This window comes from Palaemon carinicauda, chromosome 10 (genome assembly GCF_036898095.1).
Source record: "Palaemon carinicauda isolate YSFRI2023 chromosome 10, ASM3689809v2, whole genome shotgun sequence".
NCBI classification, from domain to species: Eukaryota; Metazoa; Arthropoda; class Malacostraca; order Decapoda; family Palaemonidae; genus Palaemon; species Palaemon carinicauda.
Window position 1 is genome coordinate 157,709,319 of NC_090734.1, and position 12,921 is coordinate 157,722,239.

General features: G+C 43.7%; 1 protein-coding gene across 2 annotated transcripts in view; it reads left to right on the plus strand.

Moving 5' to 3' along the window:
- LOC137648907 (transcription initiation factor IIA subunit 1-like) overlaps positions 1-12,921 on the plus strand; it is a 57,953-nt gene that overhangs the window by 6,283 nt on the left and 38,749 nt on the right. For both annotated transcript variants that reach the window (XM_068382080.1, XM_068382079.1), the window contains exons 4-6: positions 3,529-3,656; positions 4,331-4,541; positions 6,082-6,197. In XM_068382080.1, the coding sequence (XP_068238181.1) occupies positions 3,529-3,656; positions 4,331-4,541; positions 6,082-6,197 (455 nt within the window). The remainder of the gene's footprint in view (positions 1-3,528; positions 3,657-4,330; positions 4,542-6,081; positions 6,198-12,921) is intronic.

Below are 12,921 nucleotides of genomic sequence, written 5' to 3' on the forward strand. Positions count from 1 at the left end.
ATTCCATCCCAGACGATTCTATATTTGGGGATGGAGATTCGCAGTCTAGTTTTTCGGGCTTTTCCGTCTGCCACCCGAATAGAACAAGCCCTGCTCAAAGTCCGACTCATGCTGAAAAGAGAACGTTGTTCAGTAAGAAGTTGGATGAGTCTCGTAAGGACTCTGTCATCCCTGGAGCAGTTTGTCTCGCTAGGGAGACTTCACCTTCGCCCTCTCCAGTTCCATCTAGACTCTCACTGGAACAAGAGCAAGACTTTAGAGGCTGTATCAATCCCGGTCTCCGAACCAGTAAAAGCATGCCTGAACTGGTGGGACAGCAACATCAGTCTGAGAGAGGGTCTGTTCCTAGCAGTCAAGAACCCAAACCACGTGTTGTTCTCAGACGTGTCGGATTTGGGTTGGGGTGCGACTCTGGACGGTCGGGAATGCTCGGGTCTTTGGACCTCAGTTCAGAAGAGCATGCACATCAACGGCAAGGAGCTATTAGCAGTCCACCTGGCCTTGATGAATTTCGAGAGCATTCTTCGAAACAAAGTGGTAGAGGTCAATTCAGACAACACCACAGCTTTGGCGTACATCTCCAAGCAAGGAGGCACTCACTCCCACACGCTGTACGTGATCGCAAGGGACCTCCTCATATGGTCAAAAAATCGAGGCATCTCCCTGTTGACAAGATTCATCCAGGGGGACTTGAACGTCTTGGCAGACTGTCTCAGTCGGAGAGGTCAGGTGATCCCCACGGAATGGACCCTCCACAAGGACGTGTGCAAGAGTCTTTGGGCGACTTGGGTTCAACCCACCATAGACCTCTTTGCCACCTCGTTGACCAAAAGGCTCCCAATCTATTGCTCGCCAGTCCCAGATCCAGAGGCGATCCACACAGACGCGTTTCTACTGGACTGGTCTCACCTGGACTTGTATGCATTCCCACCATTCAAGATAGTCAACAAGGTACTGCAGAAGTTCGCCTCTCACGAAGGGACAAGGTTGAAGTTGGTTGCTCCCCTCTGGCCCGTGAGAAAGTGGTTCACAGAGGTACTTCAATGGCTGGTAGACATTCCAAGGAGTCTTCCTCTAAGGGTAGATCTCTTACGGCAGCCCCACGTAAAGGATCTTCATCAAAGCCTCCCCGTGCTTCGTCTGACTGCCTTCAGACTATCGAAAGACTCAAGAGCTCGAGGCTTTTCGAAGGAGGCAGCCAGAGCGATTGCGAGAGCTAGGAGAGCTTCTACCATCAAAGTATACCAGTCGAAGTGGGAAGTCTTTCGAGACTGGTGCAAGTCAGCATCTGTGTCCTCTTCCAGTACTTCTGTAGCCCAAATCGCAGATTTTCTCTTACATCTGAGAAATGTTCGCTCCCTCTCAGCACCCACTATTAAGGGCTACAGGAGCATGTTGGCTTCGGTCTTTCGACATAGAGGCTTAGATCTTTCCAACAATAAAGATCTCCAAGATCTCCTTAAGTCTTTCGAGACCTCTAAGGAACGTCGTATGGCAACTCCTGGATGGAACTTAGACGTGGTCCTAAGGTTCCTCATGTCAGACAGGTTTGAGCCATTACATTCAGCCTCCCTGAAGGATCTTCACCCTCAAGACACTTTTCTTAGTGTGCTTGGCTTCGGCTAAAAGGGTCAGTGAGATTCATGCCTTCAGTAAGAACATTGGCTTTTCTGGCTTTTCCACAGATAAAGCCACATGTTCACTTCAGCTTGGTTTCCTGGCCAAAAATGAACTGCCTTCTCGTCCTTGGCCTAAGTCATTTGATATACCTTGCCTGTCAGAGATTGTAGGCAACGAAGTTGAAAGAGTACTGTGTCCAGTTAGAGCTCTTAAGTTCTACTTAGCTCGTACTAAGTCCTTACGAGGTGGATCTGAGGCCTTATGGTGCTCAGTTAAGAAGCCATCGTTACCTATGTCAAAGAATGCTTTGTCATATTTTATCAGATTTTTAATCCGAGAGGCTCATTCTCACGAGTGAAAAAGACCGTTGCTTGCTTAAGGTTAAGACACACGAAGTAAGAGCTATAGCTACTTCCATGGCCTTTAAGCAAAATAGATCTCTGCGAAGTATTATGGACGCGACCTTTTGGAGAAGCAAGTCGGTATTCGCGTCATTTTACTTAAAAGATGTCCAGACTCTTTATGAGGACTGCTACACACTGGGTCCATTCGTTGCAGCGAGTGCAGTAGTGGGTGAGGGTTCTACCACTACATTCCCTTAATTCCAATATCCTTTTAATATGTCTCTTGAAATGTTTTTAATCTTGTTTTTGGGTTGTACGGAAGGCTAAGAAGCCTTTCGCATCCTGGTTGATTTGGCGGGTGGTCAAATGTCATTTCTTGAGAGCGCCCAGATTAGGGGTTTGATCAGGTCCTGTTGTATGGGTTGCCGCCCTTGATACTTCAGCTCCTGGGAGTCTTTCAGCATCCTAAGAGGATGGCTGGGCTTCGTGAGGAAAGCAGACTAACAAGGCAGAGTAATCGTCAAAGTCAGCTTCCTTACCAGGTACCTATATTTATTTGGGTTTTGTTATAATATAACTGTCAAAAACTCTAAGCATATACGCCATAAACTGTATTAATACTGGTCTCTACCCACCACCATGGGTGTGAATCAGCTATTATATATTCACCGGCTAAGTTGAATATTTAAAAATGATATTTTGATTATAAAATAAATTTTTGAATATACTTACCCGGTGAATATATAAATTAAAGGCCCCCCCTTCCTCCCCGATAGAGACCCAGCGGGATGAGAAGAACTGGAGCTGTTTACATGTATATGCGGTATCTGGCCGATAGTTGGCGCTAGTGGGCACACCCGCAACCTTCATGGCGATCGCTCGCGAGTTTTTGTGTTTTTCTGTCGAGCCGTCCGAGACGTCAGCTATTATATATTCACCGGGTAAGTATATTCAAAAATTTATTTTATAATCAAAATATCATGTTTTCTCTTGTATATTTAAGTTATAGTATCTTGCTTTCATACAGTATACGTATACTGGTGTATCTTATTTAAGTACTATCTTCAGGTTAGAATAAGAAAATGCAATATGATACGGAGGTGTATTTTTGTTTTCATGCTCTTGATTTCAAAGTCCTATTTAATCATATATGACCTACAGGAATTGTTGTTGTCATCACTAGTATTAACCCTTTTACCCCCAGGCTATTTGGAACTTTCCAACCCTTTAACCCCCAGGCATTTTTTTTTTTCAAGCACATTTTGCAATATAGCCTATATTTTTTAAATTGCTCTAACAACCTTGATTTTTGTCATAAAGAGGTCAGGTTGGTCTCATTCTTTTGGAAAATGCCAGATGTTTCTCATGAAGTTTTCCAAAATATGCAAAAAAAAAAAAATTAATGCCTGGCTATTCTATTTTTATACATTTATGAATACTTATATTTGCTTATTTTACATTTTTTCTCTAACTATTATGCTTTGAAATGAAACTTTAGATTTTACTTGTCATTTAGTGCGCTTCGTATCCATTCGTGAATGTAATTTTAATGCTGCTGTTTCAGGGACTGTAGACCAACAAGGGAACATGGCTAAAGTACAAGGACTTGGTGCACAACAGGTGGCGCAACAACAAACAACACATCATGCGCAAACCGTACAACAGGCACAACCTACGCAGACAGTACAGCAGGTACGTGCTCTCGAACTACTGTAGTTTACTTACTTTACTTGTAATTTACTTACTTTACTTGTAATTTACTTACTTTACTTGTAATTTACTTACTTTACTTGTAATTTACTTACTTTACTTGTAATTTACTTACTTTACTTTTACTTTGATGGCTGCTTTTCCGTTCCCATCATCACTGTCACAAGACTCATGAAATAAAGTCTTCAGTTTCCTCTTGAAAGCCTCAATGTCTTAATCATTCGAATGTTCCACGGAAGCTCATTATATAGTCTCAGGGCCACTTATTTAAAGGGTGTGGAGCCTAAAGTAGACATAAACCTAGGTTCCAACAGTTTGAAGCCATATTTATCTAATTGGACCACTGTTTTTCAAGTGGAAGGGAACAAATATTGATTCTTTATGTAGCAATGGTTAATCTGGTTAATCATGTGTTCTTTGTGCCACATGTATTGACATTGTGTCCTTTTGATTTTACTGTTATGCTGGAAATGGGTAAATTTTTTTTTATAACCGTAATATTGTTGTGATGTAATGGGTAAATATACTGCATATATTACCCTTTAAAGTTAAAAGGGAATATATTTTGTTCAGATAACCCTTAGCATAATGATAGATAACAGTAAATGTTTTTTGCAACGTAGATTGTAATCCCTCTCGTCACCACCGACTCTTAGGTCGTACAGCAAGGACAGGTCGTTCAGCGTCAACAGGTTCAGCAGGCAACGGAGGAAACGGTAGGCGACGATCAGTCCCAACAACAACAGCAGCAAGAAGCAGCCCCTACAACCCTGGAAGAATTGCAACAAGCCCTTTCTTCAGGACAAGCTATATTGCAGACAGCAGACAATGGCTCGGAACAGACGTTACAGATGGTTGAGGGACAGTGTAAGTTCAAAATTGCACATCATTGTATTATTATTAGCTAAGCTACAACCCTAGTTGAAAAAGCAAGATGCTGTAAGCCTAAGGGCTCCAATGGAATAAAGTAGCCCAGTGAGGAAAGGAAATAAGGAAATAAACGATATGAGAATTTATTAATAATTATTAAAATATTTTAAAAACAGTAACAGCATAACTAAAAGAATGTTTGGAAGATTGAAAGACGTGCACGTGTTTAGGGGTATGGCTAACGGTATGTTTGATCATTTTTTGGTGGAAGGAAAGTTAGTTGTAGCAAAAGAGTGGGGGAATAGAGTAGGTGGATGTAAAAGGGAGCTAGTGAGGGTTGAAGAGCTAATAAAACAGGGGTTAAAAAGTAAATATCAGGAAAGGTTGAAAATGGCATATGACGAAGTGAGAGTAAGAGAAACTGGTAATTTAGAGGAGGAGTGTAAGTTAGTAAAGGAAAATTTTGTTGGGATTGCAAGTGGTGTGTGTGGCAAGAAGTTTGTTGGAGGCAGCATGAGGAAGGGCAGTGAATGGTGGAATGAAGGAGTGAAGGTAAAAGTGGAAGAGAAAAAGAGGGCTTTTGAAGAATGGCTGCAGAGTAATAGTGTAGAGAAGTATGAAAGATATATAGAGAAAAATGTGGAAGTAAAGCGCAAGGTAGGCTACAACCCTAGTTGGAAAAGCAAGATGCTGTAAGCCTAAGGGCTCCAACGGGGAAAAGTAGCCCAGTGAGGAAAGGAAATAAGCGATATGAGAATTTATTAATAATTATTAAAATATTTTAAAAACGGTAACAGCATCAAAACAGATATTTCATATATAAACTTTAAAAAGACATATTAGCCTGTTCAACATAAAAGACATTTGCTGCTAGGTTGAACTTTTAAAAGTACTAGTTTTGATTGTATGTTGTGTGGAACCTTCAGTTTGGTGACAAATTTAGTCTTTGTCTTCGGACTGTGAATGCATGTGACAATGAGTGTACTGCTATAGGCGATGGCTTTGTTTCACTTTGGCATGCATTTTGTAATAAAGCTAATTTATCTGTTAACATAATGAAAGTAGTTATTAGATTACGGCAACTTACTTAACTCTTACCCCCAATGGACGTACTGGTACGTTTCACAAAACTCATCCCTTTACCCCCATGGACGTACCGGTAGGTCCCTGCAAAAAAGTGCTATTTACATTTTTTTTTTTTTTTTTTTTTTTTTTTTTGCATATTTTTGATAATTTTTTGAGAAACTTCAGGCATTCTCCAAGAGAATGAGACCAACCTGACCTCTCTATGACAAAAATTAAGGCTGTTAGAGCAATTTAAAAAAAATATATACTGCAAAATGTGCTTGAAAAAAATAGCCCCTGGGGGTTAGGGGTTGGAAAGTTCCAAATTGCCTGGGGGTAAAAGGGCTAATAATAACATAAATTTTATATATTGTGTGGTAAATATTATAAATAAACAATATTGAGGAGCAATTTGAAAAGCCTTATAGTTTTGCCTTGATTTACTAGTTCAGCATTTTTATTCTTTTCACAGGTGTAGTAACAGGCACAGGCCAGACATACGTCGTCGTACAGGAAGGAGACAACATCAGTTTTGTACCTGCAGAAATGGTGCAGGGTGACCTTGGCCCTGAAGTGAATGGTGGACAGGTGAGTGGGTCTGTTGGGAAAGGGTTGTGGACCTTGATGCATATCTCTTATGACACATCTTCAGAATGCCCGAAACATTTTGCTCAAGTGCCGTTTCCTCCATGGCAGGGTTGTTTTCACGTAGAAAATCTACAAGTAGTGTAGCTGGGGTGCTTAGAAAACCATACCTTAGGTTTATGATGTTGCAGATAACTGCGGTAGTTAAATCCATCCATTCGTATCTTGTTCTGCTCTTTTGTATCTCATCCTTGTGAAAGTTTTAGTTGTTTTTAGAATTGACATCGAACAGGAGGTCACCAGTGAGTTAAGTGGATTATTGGAAATAAATTTGTTTCAGTTTTAAGGAAAAAAATTTGATGAAACAATTTAATTTGAGATGGGTAGTAATTTAGTCACTTTCCATAATGGAAGATTCATAGGAATAGCTGTTTGGTCTTTTGACAAGGATCCAATATTTATTAATGTATAACTCTTGATTTACAACTTTGTGATGCCGTTTTAAGATCATACTAGAACTATGAGAAGTGTCGTTTTCCCCGGGTATGTTTGATTTTATTATTGAAATTTCAAATGTATCTGGAAAATTTAGAAAATATTTGTTTTATAAAGTTTTCTATGGTAAAGAATTATGCCCTAAAACTTCTGGAGATCTTCACATTTGGCCATTGGATTTTATGAAAGTTTTTGGGACGATCTAACCATGTTGAGATGGGATTTGTAGTCTTAGAAACAACTATTTTTTATCATTTATTTGTTCCGTAACTGAAATACAAAGCACGCTATTTACATGGGGTAATTACTTCGGCGTAGCTGAATGACGAGCCATAAAGATTTAACGAGGGTTTCCTACCCCCCCGCTAGTTAGCAGGGGGGTTGGGAGGGGTAGCTAGCTACCCCTCCCCACTCACACACACCGGTGAATAGCTCACTTTACTTTTGGCTCGGATAGCGATCGGAAGTCTCCGCTCCTATCCTCACTTGACGGCCATTATTGTTTTGTCTTTTATCTTACCTTTTCTTATACTTGATATATTTAAACATTATTAATGTTTATATATATTTTTGTGTATAGAAAATAGTAAGTTTCCTTTGCTTACGGTGTTGTGCGGTGTGTTGTGTACGTCTACGAGAGTGATCGCCGGCTTGCAGGCCACCTCGATCTTTTCTGGATCACGGCCTTTCTCTCCTAGGCCACCATGGTTGCCTTCGTGGAGACCGGCCCTTCTCTTGAGGTCGTTCACCTCTTACTCCGTACTACGCCTACGATAGCTTCTCAGGACCGAGTCGCTATTTCGTTTTATTTGTCTCAATTATTTTTATGAATATAATTGTGTTTTGTTTTTTACTTTTTAGCCGGGGCTCATGTCCCTTCGGGGGTCGGTGAGCCTTGGAACATTCAAAGTCAGTTGCATAATTATAATGTTATAATTTGTTTTTGTTAAGTTTTCACCCCCCCTCCCTGGGCATGGCGGGGGGAGGGGGGCGCATACCTTCTTTCGTTCTTATGTTTTCTTTCCCTCGGGGTTTCTCTTCGGAGTTTCACCCGGGGGAATTCCTGTTAAATAATTCTATTTTATTTTCGAGTTTACGATGCTGTTTCTTCGTGCCTGTTGTGTGCCTTCGAAGCAGAGCTGTCTTGTTTATGCCTAGGGAGTCGGCTTCGCCGCCGTCTCTCAAGACAATCGTCAGGGGCATTTCCTTCTCTAGAAGTTTCCCCGTGACTACTGCCAGCTCTCCACTCTCCAGTGCATCCTAGAACGATAAGGAGGTTCGCCTCCAGGGTAGTTAGTTAACTTCCCTTTTTACTTTAACCTGGTCCTTAGGCGGTTATGCTCTTGGGGCTGAGCGACCGCCCTTGCGACTTGCTCAAGGAGCTGAGTGGTTGCAAGGCTGGACCATGGTACTAGCGATTATGCTCTTGGGGCTGAGCGGTCGCTTCTGTAGCTACGCTCAAGGGGCTGACAGCTGCAGGATCAGTCTGGACCTCTCTCGTTCGCGAGGGAGGCTGCACTAAGGGCTCCTCTTCGGAGGATTGCTCCTTTTGTCTCTTCTACGAAGTGTCTCCTCCCATTCGCGTGAGAAGACACTCACAGAAACTCATCTTCGGAGGATTGGTCCTGTTTACGTCAGCTGATCTCACGGCCCTTCGGGGCCCATCATCAGTCTCTTCTACGAAGTGCTCACCTCTCTCGTTCGCGAGAGAGGCCACTCATAGAGACTCCTCTTCGGAGGATTGTTCCTGTTGACAACAGCTTGCTGATCAGTCACTAGCACTTCGGTGTTTAGTGACAGGGAAACTTCGGTTTCCCTTTTTTCCCTGACCCTTCGGGGTCTCGGAACTTTAGTTACGCAGTTCCCTCGGGCTCTCGTAACTTTAGTCACTTCTACACTTTGGTGATTAGTGACGGAGAAACTTCGGTTTCTCGTTGCGCTGACCCTTCGGGGTCTTGCAACTAATCCCCTCGGGGCCTCGCTACTCAGGCTGCGTTAGACCTTTGGTGTCTCGCCCCCAGTGGACCTGCTGCCTGCTGTATCCGTTCCTGACTGCTGACGCGCCTTGGGCGCACACGCCCCCCGTTATCCAACGGGCTCCTCCCTCAGGGTCAGGAGAGACTTTCTAACATCGTGAGTAAGTCCCTTAAGTGCCAGGTATCCCCTGCGCGCCAACGTGCCCTTGCCCGCTAGCGCTCGGCTGCTGTTCCTGCTGTTCCTGAGACTGCCTTCCAGAGGCGCCCTGTTCCAGTAATTCATTTAGGCTACTACCAACGTTCCCTGCGCATTTGCGCACATCGTTGGGGTTCCTGAGATAGCGCACAGGCGCTCACCAGTAGTTCAGCCTGTGGTGTCTCGAAGTCTCTTCTACGAAGGACACCTCTCCTGTTCGCGGGAAAGGTCCCTCACAGAGACCACTCCTCGGAGTGTTTAGCAGTACTTCAGTTGATCGTCGGCTCTGAAGCAGACCTCCTGGTCCTCTTCAGGGGATGCCCTCCCTTTTAGGGACACATCCCAGTTCCTGATCTATGAGTTACCCCCCTGTCCTCTCCTACCCTCAGTCGAAGGTGAGACCTCCTCCTTGGGACGTGGTTCAAGTCCTCAAGTGTCTAAAGAGACCCCCTGACGAACCACTACGTAGTCCCCGGATCACCACCTTTCTGGGTAGACAGTGTTCCTGCTAGCTTATCTTCAGCCAAGCGAGTCACATGGTCTCTCATACGACTTCGCCCATTCAGGGGGTTAGGGGAAGACAACATTCAGGTTCGTCCCTGAGGTTTGTTGCTGAGACTCAGAATCCGGGAGTGCCGGACCCGCTGTTTGGCTCCATCCAGGGTTCGAGTCTCTGTCCTGTAGCAGATGACCCAGACCATCTCCTACCTTGCCGGTAGGGAGTCTGAGGTGGCGTCTTCAGAGAACGGCTGCAGTTCATCTCCAGGCTCAAGCCTCGTTCGTGGATCCTGGGTAATGAAGAAAAGGGTCTCCAGGAGTACCATCTCGGCCCGGATTCGCAGGGTGTTACACCCGGCCTTGAATCCTGACCCTTCTCTGTCACATCGCCCTAGAGCCCATGATGTCAGGGGCGTAGCTACATCCCTGCCCTTCATGGAGCATCATTCAGTGACGCAGGTCCTGCAAGCGGGGATGTTGAAGCATCAGACCTTCTTCTCAGCCCCTTACCTGCAAGACATGACCCACAGGAGGCTCGATATGTTTCTATCGACCCTGTGGTGGCTTCACAACAGCTGGTCTAAACCTCAGGCTCCTTGATGGACAAGTAGCAGAAGGTTGAGGGCATCGTTACCTGGTGTTAGTCTGCATGAATGAAAAGATCTGTCTGGCCCTTATTCTTTTCTTCATCCTCTCCTCCCACGGAGATAGCAGCATCCTGGGTTCTCTGCACAGCTGACCTCAAACCACTGCAGGTAGACCATGCTACCTTGTGTTCCTAGTATTACGTGTAATACTGTCATGTCCCCATTCCCTAACGAGGTGGTATTGGGAGAGTCCTAGCCTGGATATCCTTCTGAGGGACTCCAGGGCAACTGCCTGGGACAAGTCACTTTTCACCTTTGCGCACACCTTACGTAGGCCGCGGCAGTTTCACAACCGCCAGCGAGGAGAAGGGATTCCCTATTGTCCGAGTACTTGATCGCTCGAATATGGAATACCCGGGCAAGCCAAAGCCAGTATGGCCGGGACTTGCCACCCTTCCTAAGGGTTAAGTCACCCCACGTAAATAGCATGGTTTGTATTTCAGTTACGGAACAAATGACAAATTCGTAGATAATTTTTATTTTTCCTAACTATACAAACCTTAGCTATTTACACATATGTGCCTGCCAGCCCTGTCCCCCAAGATAAGTCCTACCTCTAAGTAAAGTGAGCTATTCACCGGTGTGTGTGTGAGGGGGAGGGGTAGCTAGCTACCCCTCCCTACCCCCCCCCCCCCCCCCCCCCCCCCCCCCCGCTAACTAGTGGTGGGGTAGGAAACCCTCGTTAAATCTTTATGGCTTGTCATTCGGCTACGCCGAAGTAATTACCCCATGTATATAGCTAAGGTTTGTATAGTTAGGAAAAATACAAATTATCTACGAATTTGTCATATTGTGATATCTTTTTATTGGTTTTGATAAAATCGTTAGATACTAAACTTCAAGTTGTTGTATGGTTGGGAAGGTACTCATTACATATCTTGTTCTGTTTGCATGTTATCGTTAATATAGCCTCCTTTTATTACAACCTTTTATTTTCATTTCATCTCTTTTGCATTTGGGTTGGCAGTGGAATAATAGTGTCTATTAGAAACTTATTCACCAATATCCTGTTTGTGGAAAGTGTTTTAGGCAATGTCGAACGGTAACTGCGGAAATCTGTACCCGATAAGTTCATTAACCCTTTCTTATGTTTCAAATTTAGTTTAAGCGTCTATTTGTCCTACATTAGTTCTTTACTACCTGTACCTTATGCCGAGGGGAAGCTATCAAACCTCCGAACCAGTTTTTTGCGTCGCTGTGAAATAAAGTTAAGGTTTTGCCTATGGTTACAATGACACATCTGTTACAAGGCTTGTGACCCCATTGACACATCTACTTACACATCTGTTATAAGGCTTGTTACACACTGACGCATCTGTTACAAGGCTTGTTACACACTGACGCATCTGTTACAAGGCTTGTTACCCCACTGACGCATCTGTTACAAGGCTTGTTACCCCACTGACGCATCTGTTACAAGGCTTGTTACCCCACTGATGCATCTGTTACAAGGCTTGTGACCCCACTGACGCATCTGTTACAAGGTTTGCGACCCCACTGACGCATCTGTTACAAGGCTTGTTACCCCACTGACGCATCTGTTACAAGGCTTGTGACCCCACTGACGCATCTGTTACAAGGCTTGTGACCCCACTGAAGCATCTGTTACAAGGCTTGTGACCCCCACTGACGCATCGGTTACAAGGCTTGTGACCCCCCACTGACGCATCGGTTACAAGGCTTGTGACCCCACTGACGCATCGGTTACAAGGCTTGTGACCCCCACTGACGCATCGGTTACAAGGCTTGTGACCCCACTGACGCATCGGTTACAAGGCTTGTGACCCCCACTGACGCATCGGTTACAAGGCTTGTGACCCCACTGACGCATCGGTTACAAGGCTTGTGACCCCACTGACGCATCGGTTACAAGGCTTGTGACCCCACTGACGCATCGGTTACAAGGCTTGTTAACCCAGAAGCTAGTTTCTATTCAGTATATGAAAGAGCAGTACTCATGGTTCATGTTTTGGAAAGTAACGATACACTGAGGTGTTTTTCTTTAAGTTTGTTCATTTGTTTAATGTCGGCTATCCCCAAAATTGTGGGAAGATACAGATCTAGAACAAAGGTTTCAAGTAATTTTATGTTGTCGCATGATTTTCCGCTCTTCCTTTTTCAAAGATGCAAATAAGTTGGCATTGGTAAATGTTTAAGACAAAGTAAAAAGCATGTTAATTGTGTTTTCATTTCTGGGACATAAATCACTTGTGTTCTTTTAAAGATTGAACTTTTTCATGAATAAGAATCAAGAAAAATAATGATTGGTACGTTGTCCTGTGGGTTGCATCCTTAGTTGTCTTATTGCTTTAGTGTACTTCTTAATTATTAGGGAATATATTTATACCAGTCTGATATCAGCCAGCATTGAATAATAATCACACAGGAAAATTCTAAAACCCTTTAGACTGGACCCTTTTGAGCAGTCGGTGGCGATGATACACAGTACTTATTTGAGTATTATAACAAGTCTATTTTTTATATTTAGTTTATCAAGTATTAGTGAACTTATTTAAGAAATGCCAGTAATAGGGAACTTCGTTTATTTCTGAATTTCTTGATTGTCGATATACCCAACAATTATTTGTAGAACACTCCCGAGTATACCATGTGGAATAATGTCAAAATGTAAAATAGAGCCAGCAGGTATAATTATCAAACTATGCACTTGTCTCTTTTCTGCTTGAAAACTTTATTTGTTCCAACACAAATACTTACCTCAAACTACTTTCTTAGGAGTAACCTGTAATCTCCCCTTTACCGACCAGAGTTTTGTGTAGTATACCCTAAATTGGGTCCCGTGAGTCGGTAAGTTCTCTGGTCGCGACGTGATACCATACTCTCACGTCGCTCTCGTCTCTCTCGACCCTTTGTTTCCGCCTCGTGTGTCCCGCGTGGTTACCGCGTGGTATCTT